The following is a 21,562-nucleotide window of genomic DNA, read 5'->3' as shown; positions in this document are numbered from 1 at the left end:
TCAAAACGTTACTGAACTAATTGAACTCTACATGCTAAATGAAGGTATGTATACTTCTAAATACATTCTCAGTTTTTACATAACTGAAGAGAGACTCAGCCATTCAGTTGGCAGAATAAATGCATCTCCAAAACAAATACATTGAGTGTGCTTCTAAGGTTGTGGGACACAATGTATAATATTCAACTTGTGTTTCATAAGGGAATTAAATGATGCTTATGACATACGTCATTCACTGTTACCCTATTGTCTGTTGGTGATCCATTAGTTACATTTTGGTTGTGTTGTTGATTAAGAATAGGATTCTTTGCCAGTTATGCCTTTCCTTTCTAAGTTCAGTTCAGTCCAGTTCAATAAACTTTATTCGGATTGTGAAGCAACCATAAAAGGGATTGCATAGTAACTAACATTCTTTAAAGATCAATTTACAGCGACAATACCTTCTTTTGCAAATAACAATCTTTAAAAATCATTTTACAGAGACAGTACCTTCCTTCTCTTGCAAATAACAATCTTTAAAAATCATTTTACAGAGATAGTACCTTCCTTACATTAATTGCTTTCAGATTGTAAAATTCATCTTAAAAAACATATTACAGAATAAATAATAGTCTTCAAAAATCAACATACATGAACAATACCTTTTCTTACACTAATCGCTTTTAAAATGTATGACGCAACGTAAAAACATATTCCAGGGTCATTCAGTGCAATGAGCAAATTTATAGCAGCATGATATGCACTCACATTATATTTTATAAAAAGTGGTTTCAGGTAAAATTGCCTAAAGTTCAGATAAAACTTACAAAAGAGCAAAAAGTGCACTGTGCTTTGTTTAGATAGCTCATCGCAGGGACATGGTGTTAAATCTAGAGGACACTTTTTCATAACAGGGAAGGGGACTAAATGATGCACTATAGCTAATCTCAATCTAGTCAGTACTTAACGGTGCGAAGAGTTAGTCACAGTAATTAAATAATCTTGAATTCCACTGTTAGATTCAATTGTTTGATAAAAAAATAAAACTCGATTGTTTCTCAATAATTTCCCTACGGATTTTTCTTTGTATGCCAGGAATGAAACCTTAATCTCCCAGTTGCTCAGGGAAGACACCTGTCCCAGATTTACAAAAATCTGTATATTACATAGTTTACTGTATATGGGCCATATGTATGAAAATGTCCATTTGCGATTCTCAAATAGTGCTTTTTTGCGAATAGCTATTTGAGAATCGCAAAACGCTATGTATGTAGGATTTGCAAAAAGTTTTGCGAATCCTACATATTCCTTAATTGGGAATTGCAAATTGTGATTCGCAATTAAGGAATACCTCCCCATTCATTCCTATGGGCCTGGAGGTCCATAGGAATGAATCGGAAGACATTCTCAATTTTCGATTCGCAATTAGAGAATCGCAAATTGAGAATGCAATTTTAAGGGTGTCAAAAGGACACCCTGTTGCACCCCTGAAATGTGCATGTGTGCACATGTGGCACACATACATGCCCTAAGGGCATGTATGTGAGTCACATGGCACTTTGAAAAATGCAAAAAAGAAATCGCAAATTACCACCAACTTGAAGTTGGTGGTAATTTGCGATTCCTTACGGCCAAATTGAACTTTTATTGTGCTTCTTAAATTGCATTTAAGGAATCACAATTTGCGATTCCTTAAATGCAATCGTATAATAGAGAATCGCAAAATTTGCGATTCCTTATTTTGCGAGGGGTGTTTTATGTCATACATTGGACACTGCTGATTTGCAATCGCAAACGCCGAAATTCAGCGAATTTCGGCGTTTGCGATCGCAAAATTGCCTTCATACATATGGCCCTATATCATTCATATATTTTAACCATGGGATCTGGGATTTTTTCTCAAGAAGTAAACAATCTTCAATAATAGATTTAGTAAAAACTGTTTCATCTTTAGCCCAAATCGATTTCCAAACCAGGAGGGGCCGCATAGCAATTAAGTCTGTAAGGTATGTCAGATACACCTCGCACTGTATTAATTCTGTAGAGGCTAAAGGTGGCAGACTTAAGAGGCATTTCAAAAAGGCATTTTCTTCTTGTAATAGGGACGGGCAGCTGCTATGACCCCATAGCCCTGCACCATATAGGACAGTGGCGACACATTGCGCCTTATATATTGTCAACATTTCCTTTACTGGGTGGTGGCCTAGTTTGGATGCAAATCTAAAAACCCCATGAACACTCTTAGTCATCTTGGAACGGACATTAGATAGTTCCAAATTCCATTCACCATTGCCACAATAGATTACCCCTAAGTAGCAGAAAGATTTGACAGTTTGTACTGGGGTACTATGGATATAAAAATTTTAACATTTCTTTGGTTTGGGGCCACATATCATGGTACACGTTTTTGTTTTGTTAATCAACAGTTTCGGCAAGGCTATAAATTTGCTAAATTTATCCATCAATTGTTGTAGGCCAATCGGGGTCCTAGAAAGCAGTACCGCGTTGTCCAAGTATAATAATACAGGTATGGGGGTACCCAATATTTGTGGAGCATCTGCATTCGCCTCCTGCAAAACATTATTGATCTCATTGATAATTAAAAATAAAAGGAGTGGGGCAAGGACATAACCTTGGCAAATGCCTCGGCTTACTTCAAAATCTGGGGTGCACTCACCCTGTTGTCCATATCTCACTTTACATGTTAACCTCTCGTATAGTCTTGCAAGAAAGTGGATAATTCCCTTGGGAGCCGCAAGATTAAGTAAAGTAGGCCACATGATTGTGTGATCAACTAGATCAAAGGCACTGCTAAGATCTGCGAAACATAAGTATAGTCTCCCTTCTTTAGCAGCCGTATATTTGATTATTACCATTTCTAAATTGATACATTGTTCAACTGTACCTAATCCTTTTCTGAAGCCATATTGTGCTGGTGAAAGTATATCATTTCCATTTACCCATTCCTCCAGGCGTACTAATAAAACTTTGCTCATCACTTTGAACGATGAATCTAAAAAGAGATATTGGTCTGTAATTTTTGGATTCCGACTTATCTTTTTTAAAAATAGGAACAATGACAAATTGGTCCCACGAAGAGGGTATGTACTCACTCACAGCTAAGTTAAAAACACTTGTAGGAATTGGCCCTCATAAATCGACTTTACCTTTATATACATCTACGGGGACACCATATGGGCCCAGGGCTTTGCCTTCCCTACTTCCCTACAGTCCTTCCTCCACTTCTCCCAATGTGATATTTAGGGGTATGACTTGCCACTTGTTCTGTGGTAAGTTTTGTATTGCACATCCCTTAGGTTCCGGCAGGCGAAAACAATGCTCACAAAATGTGACACCCAGGCTTCGCGTGTGACATGGGATAACAATTCTGGAACTGAATCATTCTTTAAAAATGGCATGTTCACAGTTTGCCGGAAAATCTTAATATTTGCCATACCTGCTGCCAACGATAATTTATCCCATGCTAACTCTTGCAACTCCCTTTTCCTCCTCTCAAGGACAAATTTATAATTACATCCTAGGTTTTTAATTAATTTATTGTCTCTTATCTTACAATGTAATGCTTGTTTCAGTTGCTTTAAAGCCGTGATACAAGTATGATTTAACCACCCCTTTCTTCCCCTTCCTCTTTTCTTGGGGGGAGCCATTAGAATCCCAACAATGGTAACATTAATTTTAACAAAGTTATCAATCACTGTGCTAGGGGCTACCTTCTCATTAAGACAGTAAATAATATCTTTATTGCATTTTGAGACAATGTCATATATAACTTTTTGAGGTCTCACTCCATCCCATTTGATACGGGTGCCATTAGGTCTATAAGGGGCAATGTTGGTTATAATACTTTGTGGCATTTTTCCTTTTGTACCCCAAAATTGGAATATCATCATAATACAATTGTGATCACTCAATGACAGTTGGGCAACCTGCAGAGTGGCACGCATAAATATAATACTAGATGAAACTAAAACATGGTCAATAATCGATATGGCATTCCTACCAGTAAAAGTTGGTATTAAATCCCCATCAGTATCCCGAGCACACTGCAATAGTTCTAAGTCATGTTGTACAATCATTGAGTTTAAAGCTTCTCCGTATCCATTATGTGGAAAATGTATACAATCATCCCCTTTGTCATTCCTGAACCCGCAAACATGTGTAACAGACATTTGACATATTTGGGTATTTAAATCTCCAGTCCATATAAGTACCAAATCATTATTAATTAAACCTAGGAATGTAGCACGCCCTTTATGCAGCTCATTTACAACACTACTCCTGGTGGCATCAAACACGTTATTATAGTAGTTTACCACAACTACTTCCTTCCCTTCTTTACAGTGCAACCATAGAACCTGGGAATGTGCTCCTATTGTAACAACTCTTTTGACACATACCAGTAGTTTATTGGAGATAAAAATCAGAAGCTCCCCTTTTGCTCTTTTGGCAGGAGATGGTACAGCCTGTAGCCAATATGACAAAAACCCTTCTATATATATTGGGTTGGAGCACCAGGTTTCCTGTAGGCAGATCAAATCGACCTTGTCAATAAAAGCATTCCATCCTAGTGAGTCTCGTTTATTCATAAACCCAGCAATGTTCCATGTCGCTATTTTGTAACCATTTCCAAGTTAAAAGCTTCTAGCTCTCAGCACATGCTCAGAAAGAATCACTGAAGAGTTTGCATTGAAGAGAGACATTGAGTATGACACCTTATAGAGATGCCCAACTGACCATGCTCACAAGGGAGGCAGAGAAACTGTGCAGCACTTTGAACTCCAGTCCAGAGAATTTGCTAAATATGTCAGTGAAGAAATGTAGGGTAAGCTGGTGTTTTCATTGCAAACTAGAACAGTGAATCAAGCAGTACCAAAGTTCTGCATTAAGATTCACTGTTAGTCATTCAACTGCTATGAAAACGAATCATCACCAGATGCTGAGATAACCTTTATCATGGACACAGTCTACGTATTATGACGTCTTGGTTTCAATATGGGTCTGTGAAGATTGCATAAGGCGGAATCAACTGAGAAAGTACTGCTATTCTAAATAGATGTGGAACAAATGTATGAACTTAAAGTTCATAAAGAAAGTGTAGCTTAATTTCTCTTTTGAACCATTAGCCATAAATTGTTTGAAGAAAGCCATTAGAAAATTGTTTTTTTTCTATTAGAAACCCCTGTACTGAATACTGGAAAAGTAGAAACTATTTTTTCTTGGCTAAATTGCTCTACAAGTCACACTACTAATGTATCACCATCAGCAAAAAGTGCAGTTTGTTCCAGAGATCCATCATCTCATATGTCTGCTGTGCTCTTTTTAGTAACTCTGGAAGTGCATTGATCCATCACAACAATTTTTTTTACTTTTACCTGAAAAATCAGAAGGCACAAGCATTAAATATTTGAAATATTTTGGCGATTTATAGCCTATAGATTTTAGAATGATTACCATTATATGAGGGCCAACATTATGTTAGGGAAGCACTCCACAATATCAATGATGTACTCAGTATGATATGAATGTTCAAGCTCAAACAAGGGGTAGGTGCCATCATGCAAGGATGTCCTCAACGTGCAAGCAATAGCCATTATTATGCCTGAGGTAGGCACCATGATGTAGGCCAAATACTAGGAAAGGCCAGAATCCTGCACGAGGAACCCCTGCTCTGTTCGAAGCTCTCAGTCAGTCCGGATTTGGTGAGGGTTCGCCGGCTTGCTTTGCAACAAGCTCCTGGTCATACTTATGGAAGTCAGACCCCCCGGGAGCTTTCCAGCGGGACGAACCAGAGATCAAGGCTGGGTCGCGGTTTAAGGTGGGTAGCTTGACTCTTGCGGTTGGTCCCAGTCACCTTTTCTACGCTCTGACTTAGAAACGTTTACGGAGCTTTTTCACCCAGGGTCCCTCGATGCTCTTTACCAGGCTGGATTCGGTGAGGGTTCGCCGGCTTGGGTTTTGACCAACTCCTGGCCAAACTCTGGAAGTTGGACCTTTGGAGCTTTTCAGCGGGACAAACCTGGAGGGCAGGCCGGCTCGCTGGCTTGGCTGGCCAGGTTGGCGCAAGTCGGTCCACTTATGGAGCTTTTTTCCAAAGTTGCTCCAAACTTCTTCAAACTTCTGGAACTTCTTTCTGAAGTTCTGTTGAGGGTCCCAACGTGTTCAAAACTTATTCTAAGGGTCTGAAATCTCAAAGATGGCCCTTGAAAGTTTGGGACACCAATTCTCACAATCCACATGGATAAAACCCTTACAAAGCCCCTGGTAGTAATACAGGCTGGGGATTCTTGGTGGTGATGGTCCAGGTGAGCTCTGTTAACCTGTAGCTTGCAGGGAGTCCACTCTTTAGTCCTTTTGAAGCAGGTTTGATCCACAGGGCTGTAGTTCCAGATTGTGCAACAGGAGCAGTCAGTCAGAGTGCAGGGCCTGGTTGGTGCAAATCTAACTTCCAACATGGACCCTTCTTCTTCTGTAATTTCAAGCAGCAGCTCTGAGAGGCACTGCCCCTCTCAGATAGTTATTCGGTGTTCTCTGGGGTCACACAGGAGGCCACTCCTGTCCAATGAAATGCAGGACAACACCCCAGAGCATGACGATTTCCTCCAAAGTGTGGCACAATGGTCTCTCAGACAGCACTATTTCTCCAAAATTCAATATGGACGAAGTCTCAGCAGAGAGGCAAGAGCTGTCTAAACCAGCTTCCAGGATGGCTCATCTCCATATTCTCCCTTTTCCTGGTATCTGCACTTTCCTTCCTTAAGCCTGCCATCCGGCTGGGTTCAAAGAGGAAGTGTGTAAATGAAACTGGTTTCTCCTGCCTTTCTCCTCCTTCCATTGAAGATTAATGTTAACAACCCCTACCCCTTGCTCTAGCATTCCTATGTAGCAGAACCATCTCCTCCCAGAATGGCTGTTTCACCCAAGGGGCTACTTATCACCTGACCAATGCAGCCTGGCTTATGCACTTAACTCTGACCAATCAGGACAGATCACTGGAAGGCTCCATTTTGGCTTACAGACAAGTCTTATAACTTCTTGTCTGTACATTGTAGGATAAATTCAACAAAAGTATATTGTTGGATTTATGAATACCATTCTTGTAAGTTCTTGAATAATATTTTTACTGATTCTCCTGGCGGGAATTACTAATGAATAACTTCTTGCCATCTTAACCTATGTGGCCCGGGATCGGCAATCAAAAAAATGAACTGGGCAATTTATCCAACACCAGGGCTTATAAAATATATGTTATAAGGACCCTGCCTATATCTACAGGACGCCCACCCCTGGAACACCTAAGTGAGACTTTAGGGGTTCTGAATATACCACGATATTGCAGAGCCTCAGTCCACAGTTCTCGTAGCACAAAGCCCATTTTGGGAAGCACTTTACCACAATGTGGGAGGTGAAATGTGCAATTTAAATAAACTTAAGGCATATAAAACTTAATGTATAAGGGTCCTCCTTATAAATACCTGACCCCCCACCACTGGGATACCTAAGGGAGACTCTGGGGATACCTACTATGCCACAATATTGTAGTTTATTCCTTTTTAAGTGCCCCAAACAGAAAAGTCGAGTTTGGGCACAATTTACATGTTAAAAGCAGTTCTGCAACACAGGGCTGCTTTTAAACTGACTTCAGGCATCAGCAGTGACACATGCAAGTGCAGAAAGGGGTGCAGGCCTCTAGACTGCAATTTCCTATTATATACTAGGGACTCAAAGGTAGTTTTGATCCCCCTGCTGTATTATGTACTGGGGCCTTATTCGGGAGGCCATGCCAATCACAGGGGTAACCTAACCCATAGCGTACCCTAGTGTATGTAGGTGTTTTCACTGTATTCTAAATGGGTTTTCAGCATAGTACTGGCCCAGGGCCTGGTTAGGCAGAGCCCAGGGACAGTCAGAGTCAGTTAACACCAGTACCAGTCAGAAAACAAATGGGCGTTGCCCAGGGCACAAGGATGACTTTGCAACATGAAGGAACTATTCATTTGTTAGTCGCTCTCTGCTCCACTGTTCTCCAGTCCCAGCCATTTTATCACAGACTGAAAACCATCATATCATGAGTGGCGTAAAATTGGAAGAGCTGTAAATCATACCAAAACTGTTCCTTTGTTTTTTATGATGTTTAAGAATCGGCTGACTGTTGAAGCTTAGCATCATGTTTACAGTGGAGGCCGTCACAGGTAAATGTGGTGGGCGGGGCGGAGCAGGGGTGGGGTGGGAGGTGGGTGAAGCCGACAGACCACGGAATAGTAATAATTAAATAAACAACTAATACGTATTCCGTTGTGGCCTTCCCAACTGCCGCGCCTTGCCACGCCCTGCTCACCGCGCTTACCTGTGCCAGCCGCCGCTGCATGTTTATACAAAATCGTTGTTTCACGTTTATGGATTTCAATCAAAACGATTTTTGACGAATTACACATTTTCATTCGTTTAAAATCTGAGTATTATCCTATTTGATGTGTGTTTTTCCAGAATCGTGGCGAGCTTACTGCAGACAACGTGAACCAGTGCATCCTGGAGATGCTGATTGCAGCACCTGACACGCTGTCAGTGACTCTCTATTTTATGCTCATGCTCATTGCACAACATCCAAGAGTTGAAGCAAAAATAATGGAAGAAATCAAGGCAGTAATTGGTAACAAAAATGTTTTTACTTATGATTATGTTTTATTCGTCTTTATACGTTGTATTCTTGTCTTTTTCGAATGTTGAAACAAAATGATTGCATTAATTTCCCCGTTTGAGAAAATACTCTATACATACTGAGGACTAATATTCTCATTTTCAAATCCTTGGCATGAGCCAGAAGGCTTTTTGTTGGCTTTGAAAGTTTGGTCATGAAATTTAAAGGAAAGATATTCATATTTCAGAGTCTCCTAGGGCAAAACTTTATTGCTGCTTCAGTAGAGATTTAGGACCAGATTTATGATTTTTTCACACAACACAGGAAGCAACCTTGCTGCGCTGTGCTACCTGAAAGGAAGAGGGCAGAAATGCACCATATCTATAGAGATATGATGCATTCCTGTCATGTCTTTGCGCTGGTGCACTTAATGCAGCCTAGCACCAATGTAGGCACCCTTGCGCCATGAAGCAAGAGCGCCTGCATTTAAGGCAGGATTGTTTTCATGTAGGAAGGGACAACTTCCTGCACAAAAACAATTCTTAGAGGCATTTCCTCCTGTTTATCCTTGTTGTGCCTCTACCGGGAAGGCATACAATCCTGACGCCCACAAGTGTTGGTAAATCTGAAAATGCTTTAGAATACATGTGTGGGTGCGTGTGAACACCCACGTTCCACCCATGTAACGTCTTCCCGGCAAAGTGTAATGCAAAGCAAAGACTTGGGTCCTGAGCTCACTGTGCCACTGGATTCAAGCTAGCCTGGCTGATGAGGGGTGACACCCCGAAACCGGTCCCAGGATGCTTGTTTCTGGTCCAGGGTGTAGCTAGCTTGCAAGTTCGGGCTGGAATGTTCCCATGAGGCGCAGGGTCAAGGCTGATTTGCTCATGGCTGGGGCTAAACTAGGGTGGCATGATGAGCAAAAGAACAATGGATTTAACTCAGATCTCTTGACTGGGTGTGAATGTTTGATTTGTTCCGTATTCTGTCCATCATTTGTGTGTCTTGCTTTCTCGCTCTCTCGCTCTAAAAGCACCTGGTATGCCCAAATATGGGTCCTGGGCTCACTATGCCACTGGATTCAAGCTAGCTTGGCTGATGAGTGGTGATACCAGTCCCAGGATACTTGTCTTCGGTCCAGGGAGGACCTGGCTTAGCAATTCCAGCTGGACTGTTCCCATGAGGAGCAGGGTCAAGACTGATTTTCTTATGGCTGGGTCTAAACTGGGGTGGCATGGTGAGCAAAAGAACGATGGATTTAACCCAGATCTCTTAACTGGGGGTGAATGTTTGATTTGTTCCACATTCCATCCATCACGTGTGTGTGTCTTTTGCTTGATAAGTCTGGGCCACAGTGTCTGAAATGTTTTTTTAAAGCATATAAACTGACATTGCTGGAGAGTGAGACACTTGATACAATTGTTTTTGCATCACTCACTACTATAGACAAATTAAATGGAAATGTTTATCCTCCTCCTCTGTTTAATGAACTCATCACTTTGCAACCTAAAGTAAAAAGCCTAGTTGTTATCCTTGAAAAGAAGCTGTTGAATGCATAGGCCGGTGCTGTCACAAGCAACATTTGGTACCTCAGACTTTGACTGAAAAAGGTAATTAATTTCATCCCTCCCCCTAACAAATGATCAAAAGAATTTAAGACCCTCATACAAATGTCTACTATTCCAGAATCCAGAAGCACATTTTCCTTCTTTGAGCACTGAAGGATAGGGAACTGGTAAATATGAGTCGAACTCACCTTAAAAACCTATCTTTTCTAACCCTTCCCTATATATGGTAACTCAGATGATATGTTGCTAGAGTGTTTAGTATTAGTGTTTTTGGTCTACAACAAATGTTAACCTTATCTTAGGCAGCCATCTGATATTAGTTGCAAAATGCACTAGCAATCTAGGGCAAGTACTCTTTCTGATGTGACAAAGCCATATGAGTTTTGTGAATAGCTCCTATTGTTTTCTTTGGAAAATATGAGCCCTTTACTAGCAAAGACTGGGAAGTGCATTCTGTGATTACTGAAACATTTCCTAGTTTAGTCAAAAGTGTAAGGATTGGATGAACATAGTCACTTAGGGGCTAATTATGATGGTGGGCAGACACCCTATCGGAAAACGGGACCACCCGACAGGGTGTCGGCGGTCCTGACATAGGCATTATAATGTGACCGCCACTACGGTGGTCGCAATGCCTATATTTTGTATTGCGGCGGGTGCTGCTGGCTGCAGCACACGCTGCAAGACAAAAAGGGGTCAATGCACAGATCCCTGCACTACGTGGCAGGCACCATGCGTTGCCTGCCACATGGTGCAGGGATCTGTAGGGTGGAACCATAGGTGCCCCTCAGTACCCACAGCTTAGGGTCAGGGGGCAAGGAGGGCCCGCTACTGGCCCCCATTGTCCCTTTCTGCCAGCCTTTTCATGACAGGTTAACCGCGATGAAAAGGCCGGCTCAAGGGACATTGTAGTCCCTACGGCGGTGCATGGCAGGCACTGCCACCATGGTAGGGACTACAACCCCCTTCACCACACTGGTGGGCTCAAGGAGTTCGTCAGATGCGTTTCAGTTAGTCTTTCCAACTGCCACCCCTCCGCCCGCCATCCAATGTGGTGGGCGGTGAAAATGGTTCCGATGGCAGTGACACCGCCACCGACAGGTCTCACCACCATCGGAGTCAGGGTCTTAGTTGTATTCAAGGAATGGTTTGATTAGCAGCTATGGAAAGATTATTTTACAAATCTAGAGTTTGTAGTGGCAAATTTAATATTATTAGGGGAGAGTTCTTGAAACCAGTGGCTTGATGTAGTAATACTTTTTGCAGTTATAAAGTTTTCAGTGTGCAGAATTACAGGATTTGCGAGTTCACAAGCTAAACTTTTAATAGACATTTGAGTTGCAAATGACACAATATCCACACTCCCACTGACATGAAAGAGGTGTTATGTTATGTTAATGTTATGTTAAAATATTTATACCGCGCACTTTCACCATCGGTTTCTTGGCGCTAAATGACAAATAACAGAGGTGTCTCCGTTCCCTTATGACTAGCAAGGTTATGTTTCAATGGTTTGGGAACACTTGCTCAGACACACACCATTGGATCCCTACACCAGAAAGATGATGGTATTCACTTGCAAAGTAGAAGCTGTCAGTGAGAGACAGCTCCTAGTTAGTAAATGAAAATGGCAGACATGGTGGAAGCGCGTGTTCTTCTGAATCACCACCCATCATACACATTTTTTTCCTTTGCAGCTTCTGTCGCTACAAGACAGAGGGGCTGCAATGTCAGCAGTTTGCACTCCCAAATGCAGGAAAAGAGGACTGCTGTTCCTCACAGCCCTCTTCACTAAATTCAAAGACATTGTCAAGGATTTGCAGAGAGACTTTAATGTTAATGGGGAAGTGATTCTGTGAATCCTGGCAAATTAAATTTGCCTGTTTGGAGGGAGTAATACATCTGATACAGTTCGGAAATATCCTTGGTTTAGATTGCAGGCAAAAATAGCCGCTAAGATGCGACCAGACAATAGTGCATCAGGTCGTTTATTCGTAGCTCATCAACATTTTATGTCATCTACTCCTCATATTCCATAATACTCCCATCCTGATGCCCCTTTTTTCTTGATATATTGTTACATTATTTGGTGTGACGTTGACTTTCTTTCAGACCAATAAGACCCTCTTCATGAGGGCTCCGTTACTCCTCTTGGTAACTCCACCCTCTTCCCTCACTTACAAAATGATCATTTCCAGGGGTATTACTTGTGTATCACAACTGGGACCCTGAGCTCCTCTGGAAATGAGAAACCAAAAGGGAATAGATAATTCTGCGTCCAGTTCCCCGAGATATTCCTCTTTTACCCCATAGTTTTCACATGAAGATTTTGGCTGCTTTCAACAGCAGACGTCTCCAGATAAAATAAAAGAGATCAATAATGTTCCCACAGTTCTCATAATTTGAAAGGGGCCAGTAGCTGCCGTCATTGGAATTATGAAGCAATTCATAATGAGGGCCAGCTTTCAAATCATTAAACACATTTTCAGCCTAATGTGAAAATTTTACTGTATGTCTAAAAAGAAATTTAACATAATAATGAAAATTATGAAGTCTTTGGTAAATGCTAAATATATGTGCACATTCCAATTACTCATTTACCTTGATTAATTATCTAACAACATAGTTTAAGTTATTTGTGAGATGAAAATGGGAAGTCAAAATGTGAGATTTCTGTTCTTGTTATATGTTGCAGGTGATCGCGATGTTCGGAGCACTGATATGCAGAATCTAAAGGTTATGGAAAGCTTTATATATGAAAGTATGAGATACCAGCCAGTTGTGGACCTAGTCATGCGTAAAGCTTTAGCAGATGATGTAATTGATGGCTACTATGTCAAAAAAGGAACCAACATCATTTTGAACCTTGGCCGTATGCATAGAGTTGAATATTTCCAAAAGCCAAATGAATTCACCCTTGAAAATTTCCAGAAGAACGTAAGTTTACCTTATTTATAGTATCAGTTACTGTGAGAACACTTATTTCAAAAAGGTTATTGGAGAAGGGTGCCTAGAAGATGTTTGTATTTCAATGTACTGGGGGCATTGTGAAGAGAAAAGACTTAAATTCAGTGTGGAATGACAGTAGGGCAAATTTTTGTTTTTAGGGACCGAAATGGCAGGGTTCTCAAGAGAGTAATTTTAAGTTGGTGTGGTTAGTACGATGTCCAGTGGCTAATCTTTACTCTTGCTGGGTGCAGTCCAATCTTTTCTTTCAGAGAAGATCAAGATAGTAGTTGTGAATGGCTGCAGATCACCGACAAGGAGTAAGGGTGCATAGGGTAGGTTATATCGACCCAGCAGAACACATCCCATATCTAGCCCTTTTGTGAAATGTGGCTTCAAGCAGAACAATGATACAAGAAGACAAGTGAGGGCCCTGACATAGGGGTCTTGAGGTATGCACATGTTGCTGAGCACCAACTGTGTCAAGTGGTGTCTTTTATCTCTGATGTCCAAAGACCTGAGCTACTAATATATAAGGAACTTTAGCACAAATTTGGATCAAAGGATAATCTTAAAAACATTATCAACAAACTAAAGCCAAACTTTTATCCGGGTTATTTTATTCCAGCTTACATAGTCACACATCACTTAGAGCCATTCTGTGTTTTATTGTGCCAAATAATAATGCACATAAACAATCCACACAGGCCAACCAAATACCAATCTGAATTCATGAACAGACACAAATTTTACAATGTTATTGATGAGTCTGGTAATAGTGTCAAAGATTTACACACCAAAATAAATGAGCACAGACAAATGTGCCACCATTGTGGTTTTTGCCTTTCCCTTGCCTCACTGCTCAAAGCATGTGCACGTGGTTCATTTTCAAAACGTTTGGAGAAGGCCAGCTAGTGTAAATCGCTCCAAACCAACTCAACAACAATCCCAGATGCACAGCTAGGCCCGTTTCAGAGTCAACAAAATAGCTCATTCGTCATTGTGAAAGATTTCTTTATCTCAGATACACTATAGGGTCAGAGAAACCACAACTGTTCATGGTAAAAGTTGTTCATATTGAACCAAGTGCCATTTACAGCAATCTAAATTTTCAAGGGAAGGCTCCTTACAGACAATTATGATGAACCATCTTAACTAAATATGAGTGCCATTTCCGCTTGCATACAAGCACCATCATTAATCTCATGATGGACACTGCTTTTGCAATGCTGCCTGATAAGCCTTCTTTTATGCATGATGACATGCACATTTATGCATTTGGCTTGAAGAAGCCCCTCAAGTGTCTTGGACAATTTCACTTGAGGCTCACTCATCAGCCTCACTCCATCCACATTTATGTAGTAGAAGCTCAGCTGGCATGGAATGCCTCAAAGATTTTACTTTCATGATCTAACAGACCTTCTCTAGATCTACAAGAACAACAATCTGATGTGAAGATGTTCCCTGAACTGCTCCAGGGTATAGGCAAACTCAAAGTTTAATTGATGCATCTACACATTAGCAAAACAATGCACCTATTTCTCAACATTTTACATGGGATAACTTTCACCATTCAAATTTTAGCATGGACAATATATTTTCTATTAAAAGGATACCTTAATGATACACTACTAGAAAAAGGGGGATTGGACTACTTATGGTACAAGAATCCCAAAGTAATGACATTTTATATCCTGCAAAAAATCCGTGGAGAAAACAAACCACCCCCAAGTGGAGAAATAGTGGGTGGCATTGGAAATTTCACAGAGAATCTACCTGTATTTATTGATTATTTCTTGTTACCTACAGGCAAGAATCTCACAACATATGTTTTGTATAAAAAACATGAAGTTACTTGGAGAATCTGATATCATGCTGGCTACTCTTGATGTCACGTCACTGTACACATTTATTAAACATATAGATGTTTTCACTTTGGCTGATTACTATGGGGATGATTTAATTTTGGGAGACCAGACTGTTGTTTCACCAGGGCAACGGATTAAATTACTCTGACGTCCTAGTGGAGGCACTGTCCAGCAAATTTATACATGACCGTCAAGCTGGGGATCATTTGTAATGCACTGCCAAGAGCTGCCATCATGGTGGTTCCTTTCAATTCATTTTTCTGTTTAGTGCAGGGCCCTGTCAGCGGGACGGAGCCCTGTACCGAACTGGTTCCTTTTTTATATTCAAAAAGAAAATCCTGAAGCAGGATTTTCTTTTTGAAAATAGAAAGCAGTGCTCCCCTCGTCATGGGTGTCATCTCCCATGGAGAGAAGAGCGGTTAGCAGTTTTCACTGTACCTTACCAGCAGGATTTCCGTGGCTGAATTCTGCCCATCTAAATTAGCCTCCGAGGGCCCTTAAACCACAGGGCTGTTGGAGGGTGCGGTCAGAGGGGATTAATCGTGATGGAGATGGAGTAGTCTCTGCCGTGGAAAACTCTAAAGTCCGCCTGTAAATATATTTGGCAGACAGAATGCATTCTTGGTGGTTAGGATATTCCGTCGCCTTTGCAACGAAGCATCCTTACCGCCCAATAATTAAATTGGGCCCTTTGTTTTTAAATTAAGTCTGCAAGTTTTTTTACACCATTCCCAGATAGAGTTTGTATTGATTCGTAATTATTTTATTTTTAATGGTCCTTTCTATTTACAACAGCGCAAAACTACAATGGCCTGTAGATTTACAACACCATATTCATGACCATATTCATGACCGGATGCTGAAATTGGAATATGGTTTGTGGTCAGTTGAATATTTGCAGCATGTTTATTTATGGCTTAGATTCATTGGCAATGTGTTTACTATCTTGGAAAGGTGGAGAGGAAATGCTTTATAACTTCTGAACATGAACGAGAATAATATTACGTTGACAATGAATCTCAGCCCAAGTGAGATCGGATTTTATGGGTTCTCTGGTATCTGTAAATAATAGACTGATAGCAGCCCTCATCGGAGAAGCACTGCTGCGAATGCATTACTGCAGGTAACTTTTGCCATTCTCCTGCTTTGGTGAAAAGTATACTTAGTACTGAATACTTAAGGGCGCAACTGTGGCACCAGTGAAATTAAATGCAATAAAATCACTGAACAATTCTTGAATGAAGGCTACAAGGTAAGTCATTTTGTAGAAGCGCAGAATAAAGCAACTGCCCAAGATAGAAACTCTCTCCCTTTTGATAATACAAGCTCAGATAATGAATAGCTGCATCAGGATTTATTCTCGGAAGACATATTTCAAAATATGAAGTCAGATTGATTACGCAATATAAAACTGATCGTTGGTTGCTTAGAAAATAATTAACATGATCACACGTCTCGGCCCCTATTAATTCGATTGCCATTATTTCTTGGTTACAACCACCTTCAAATTGATTTAATAGTGGTGGTCAGTGAAAATGTTTTAAATTCAGCCATAAACCTCTAATTTGTTTTCATATTGATTGACGATTAAGAAAACTTTTTTTTAATTAAATCAATTATCAACCGCTTATTGACTGTTATAGTTTACGCAAGTATTTGATCGTATGAAATTGTATCTGGGATGTACAATTTATCAACTACAAGTTTAAACAGCAGAGCATTTTTAGATCAATTAAAAAAAAAGATTTAAATTATGATGGCAATATTGCAGGTGTTAATTATTGGAACATGTATCATTGTATATTTATACTGACTACAGAGAATTAATACTCAGATTAAACGAAACCAGACATATTATTTTGCCTTTCAAAGTATGCACCTTTTAGGACCAAACAATGAAATGGTTCTTTTCATTCCTTTAATGTGATGCTGCAATTTCCATAATTGTATTAAAATTAAGAATGCATTTTAACAAATATTTAGACGAACATTGGGTTTATTGGCATTTTGCAATGCAGCACTAAATGAATTTGTGATTGTAGAAAATCAGTGCTTAATTTGTCAAAAAATAAAAATTCACTGCCAGGACCATTCTCAGGAGGCCATCGCAGCTTGCACCACCCATTGCCCCTGCCAGCGCAGCCAATGACAGTACCAACACAAGAACTAAAATTATACTCCTAAAAGTGTGACAATTCAGGCTATTACATACCACGAAAAACTATTAACCCTTTCAGCGCTCATGACGGAACCACTCCGTCATGAACCACGGGTGCCGTGTGCTCATGATGGAGTGGTTCCGTCATGCTGCGCCCGTTGGCCGCCGCTCCTCCTACGCTGCGCTGATTCCCCGCCTGTGCGGGCGATTAGCGCAGTGGGCGGAGTCATGACGGAACCACTCCGTCAGGAGCACAGCTCAACCGTGGCTCATGACGGAGTGGCTCCGTCATGAGCACAGCGCCACCGCGCTGCCCCCAAACCCCCCCCCCCAGCGCTGCGGCGGAATTCCCGCCGCAGCCAAGGGGTTAAAATGCTTTGAACGGCAGGTATTTAGTCATTTTTTCATTGTATATTGAAATATAAAACAACTGTTGATGTGCTCATTTCAAAATTAGACAGACGGTACCACCATGTGGTGTACTGTCATAAGCGCCGGTGTTGACAATTAAGTGCCAAGTACCAGAAACCGCCGGCTCAACGTAAGCACCGGTTAGCATGCTTGCTGGAGTGTGCAGAGTATAGTAAAATGATGAATAAAAGGATGATCTATTTTATATTCTTTCTTTTGCATTTGAAAGCATATGTGTTTGCAGTTCAATTAAATATTAAGAAGATAATTGGAATTGGAAACTTCTATAATGCACTGTAATATCTAATGCAGTTGATGTTTGTTTGTTTGTTGGTCTTTTACATTTATATTGAAAGTGTTAATGTAACTCCCTGAATTGCACTAAGCACTTTATATGAGGATCTGGAAAAAGGTAGGCTGGCGCTCCCTAATCTTAGGGATTATTATTTTGCATATTTTGCACAGTATATGTCCAGGTTTAAAATAGAAGCTCACACGGGAATATTTCTGAACTATTTTTTGCAGCTGATAAGCAATCCGCAATGGCGAAATCACCCAAAAAAGTCTGACACAAGAGCATGCAGTAGTTTTTTCTAAAACGCAGCAATTTTTTGAGAAGATATGCTTTTCCTTTTTTTAACACAGCAACCCCTTAATGTGACCTCGTTATTGAATCAGGGACTAAAGTCACATCGGAAATAGTTGAAAAATGGGACAAAGTAGGGTTAAGGAAAATATCAGACTTTCTCCTGATGGGAAGATGGCTTGGCATTTCTGAAATTTCTTAGTTGATTCAAAATGATTTTCTTCTCCTTGGCTCTTATAGAATGTTTTATAAAGCTTTTAGCAATTTGGATCTGGGTCAGATAAATGGGAGTATAAATATTGTATTTGTGCTATTTGAAGCAGATTCAGATAAAAGTCCAGGGGAATGGAAAAAACTCTTGGCTTCTGTCAAATCCCTTGAGTTTATCCATAAAGCTATTGCAAAATTGGGAAAATATGAAGGGGTGGAATTAACAGCTAAAATGTGGACTGAAGTTAATAAACTTAATTTCAGTGTGTTACGTGGAGCTAACTGGCGTTGGAAGTTATTTTTTAGAAAATAGCTGCTGTATAGAACCCCACAATTTCTCTCACAGGTTAATCCTAACCAGTCGAGTCACTGCTTTTGGTGCTTAAATGGGCTGGCAGCAATTGGATGCAATTAATTAGTCAGTTAGTGCCTTGAGACACTCACGGGTGAGTAGCGCGCTTTACAAGCCCCCTGATTGATTGATTGAGTGCCCTTTGGTCCAGGGGTTCTGGAATGAATTATTTCTGTTTCTGGAGACCGAATGGCAAATCAAACTGGCATCCCATAGTTGGTTGAAAGTCTTGGCATATGATCCATCTCTTAGCCTAATGGAGAAATGGGTAAAACTAGTATATATTGCAATGGCGGTGGCCAAATACCTTATGCATCAAAAATGACGATCACAACAGGCTCCAAAAATGAATGATTGGCTTCGGAAATGAAGCAAGTCAGAAATAGTGAACGGCTATAAGCAATGCGAAATGGGGCAAATATGAAGTTTGAAAAGTTGTGGGAACGGTATTTTGAGTAGAAATACATTGTAGAATAGATGATTTAACTGTTATTCTGCCATTTTGCACATCCTAGCCCCGCTTTAGGATTTTAAGTGAGTCAAGGCTTAGTTTAGGGGGCAGTAGAATGATAGTATATATTTTGCACATCTTATTCTCACATGCACTTCAAGCATTTTGCATTGTCTATTTTTAGAATTATATATATATATATATATATATATATATATATATATATATATATATATATATATATATATATATATATATATACACAAAGTTTATGTATTTTTTTTTCCTGGTGATTCTTAAAGTAGCACCGTTCTTTCTCTTAAGTCTGCTGCTTTTTGTATCTATGAATATGAATATGTATGTTGTATTTATTGATTATTGGTGCATGACCAATATTTTGGTACTGTGTTATACAGATAGATATGAAATTAAGTTGCATCTAAAAAACAAATTTAAAAAAGTGTTAATGTGATGACTTCTAGTTTTTGTGCTAAAATGTGCAACAAAATATTTTTTAAAAGCACGCTACTGAGCTTTTCTTAAGTAATGTCATACCCAGTTGCCTACCGCTCAATTGCTCCTAAATTATCACTTGAGTGCCAATATTGCAAACCAAAGGACAAGCCTTTAAATGTAATGGATGTTTCTTATACTGCAAACAGATGAATAGTAAATTTGTTTTAATGATTCTTGCAGGTCCCTTATCGCTACTTTCAGCCATTTGGCTTTGGCCCGCGTGCCTGTGCAGGGAAATATATTGCCATGGTAATGATGAAAGCTATCTTGGTGACCCTACTGAAGAGATACAGCATGCAAACCATCATGGGGAGATGTTTAGAGAATATACAGAACAACAATGATCTCTCCGTACACCCAGATGAAACGAAGTCCTCGCTGGAGATGGTTTTCCTTCCCAGAAATGGGACCATTTGAAAATTAAAGAACAGTCGCTATTAATGTCTACATAAATCATTTATATCTGCAGTAATACTGATGTGTTGTCACCTTTCAATTACCTTACTGTAACTGAACTATAACTGCAAGGAAATGTATATTTGTATCACCTGTCAACAGCATAATTTTAACGATATGGAACATTTGTCTTGAAAATGTCATACATTGAAATCGTTTCCAAGACGTATAATATGGCATGGTGCATTTGTAGACATACTGGTCCCTATTAAAAGTTAGTCGGATACATGAGCAGAGATTCCATCTCACACACACCCACACACACATCCACACACGCAGACACACACACACACACACACACACACACACGCAAACGCTTACTATATGTAAAAACTTCATGGAATGAGGAACAAACTGCACCGTGTGGACCCTGATGGACAAGGTAAAATTAATTCCACATTGAATTCACTATTCAGTTTGTTTTACGACAAACATTTACCATCTTCTTCGAATCAGTGTAAAGCAAGGGGAATGAAGAGGGTAGGTAAGGATAGAAGAGAATGTTGCCTGGCCTCGATGAAGGGTTGGGCCGGGGGCAGTGGCCAGACTACATTGCTGGCCATTTCCCAGGAGATTTAAATGGCTGGGGTTTCCGGCCAGTACCATGGGGTCCAGTGTACACACCCCCGGGAAAGGAGGATACATGAAGCTGGCCCACTTTTCAGTAAACTGAGCAGAATCCCAGATGGGATTTGTGCTCCTCTCAGCTTGTAAGCATGGCTGTAATATGTATCATAATATGAAGCTCATTAACTAGGGAAACGTAAACAACTCATTTTCTGTACAATATTTTGCATTTCAAACAATATATTTTCTACAATTATCTGTAAAGATTACTATTTATGAGTTTGCTTCTTTTGATGTTTTCAGTTTTGAACCTTAAAGTGACAGGTTAAAATAGCCAACACAAATTGTTTTCTTACAATCGGAAACAAAATATTAAATTACATAGATACTGAATTTAGATTGAATAACAGATAAAACAGATGTAATTTGTATATGTTAGTGTATTTTAACTTCACTGTGGTATTTCTAGCAACAGATCATCGCCACACATGAATTAAACTATAACGTTTTACACCAAAATATTGTAATTCTCATGCGGAAAATTGTGTTTGGTGTCTTGTAAATTGCTGTAAATTAAAACCCATAAAGCGATAAAAATCACAAAGCAATGACGAGTCTTCTGTTTAGATGGTGTGTATAGTAGCCATTCATATCGTATTTACAGTGTTACAGTTTTAGCAATGTGGTCAAGAGCTCAATAAGTGTTGAATATGCGCTGCTCCTTAACACTTTATATATCAAATGGGAACGTGCCCTGCCTGGCAGTGGGTGGGTGGCACCTTTTTTCCATTAGTTGAAAATCAAAGTGTTTGCATTGGGCCCGCCAAGTAATGACGAA

At 40.1% G+C, this 21,562-nt stretch overlaps 1 protein-coding gene across 1 annotated transcript in view; it reads left to right on the top strand.

Moving 5' to 3' along the window:
* CYP19A1 (cytochrome P450 family 19 subfamily A member 1) overlaps window positions 1-21,309 on the top strand; it is a 209,783-nt gene extending 188,474 nt beyond the window's left edge. The window contains exons 8-10 of the mRNA XM_085646336.1: window positions 8,485-8,647; window positions 12,899-13,140; window positions 19,882-21,309. Coding sequence (XP_085502462.1) covers window positions 8,485-8,647; window positions 12,899-13,140; window positions 19,882-20,118 — 642 coding nt within the window. The 3' untranslated portion in view covers window positions 20,119-21,309. The remainder of the gene's footprint in view (window positions 1-8,484; window positions 8,648-12,898; window positions 13,141-19,881) is intronic.
* Window positions 21,310-21,562: the final 253 nt, after the last annotated feature.

Source organism: Triturus cristatus, chromosome 3_1, assembly GCF_964204655.1.
Source record: "Triturus cristatus chromosome 3_1, aTriCri1.1, whole genome shotgun sequence".
In the NCBI taxonomy this organism is placed as follows: Eukaryota; Metazoa; Chordata; class Amphibia; order Caudata; family Salamandridae; genus Triturus; species Triturus cristatus.
Note: the sequence above shows the minus strand (reverse complement) of the source record. Positions and strands in the feature narration are given on the sequence as shown.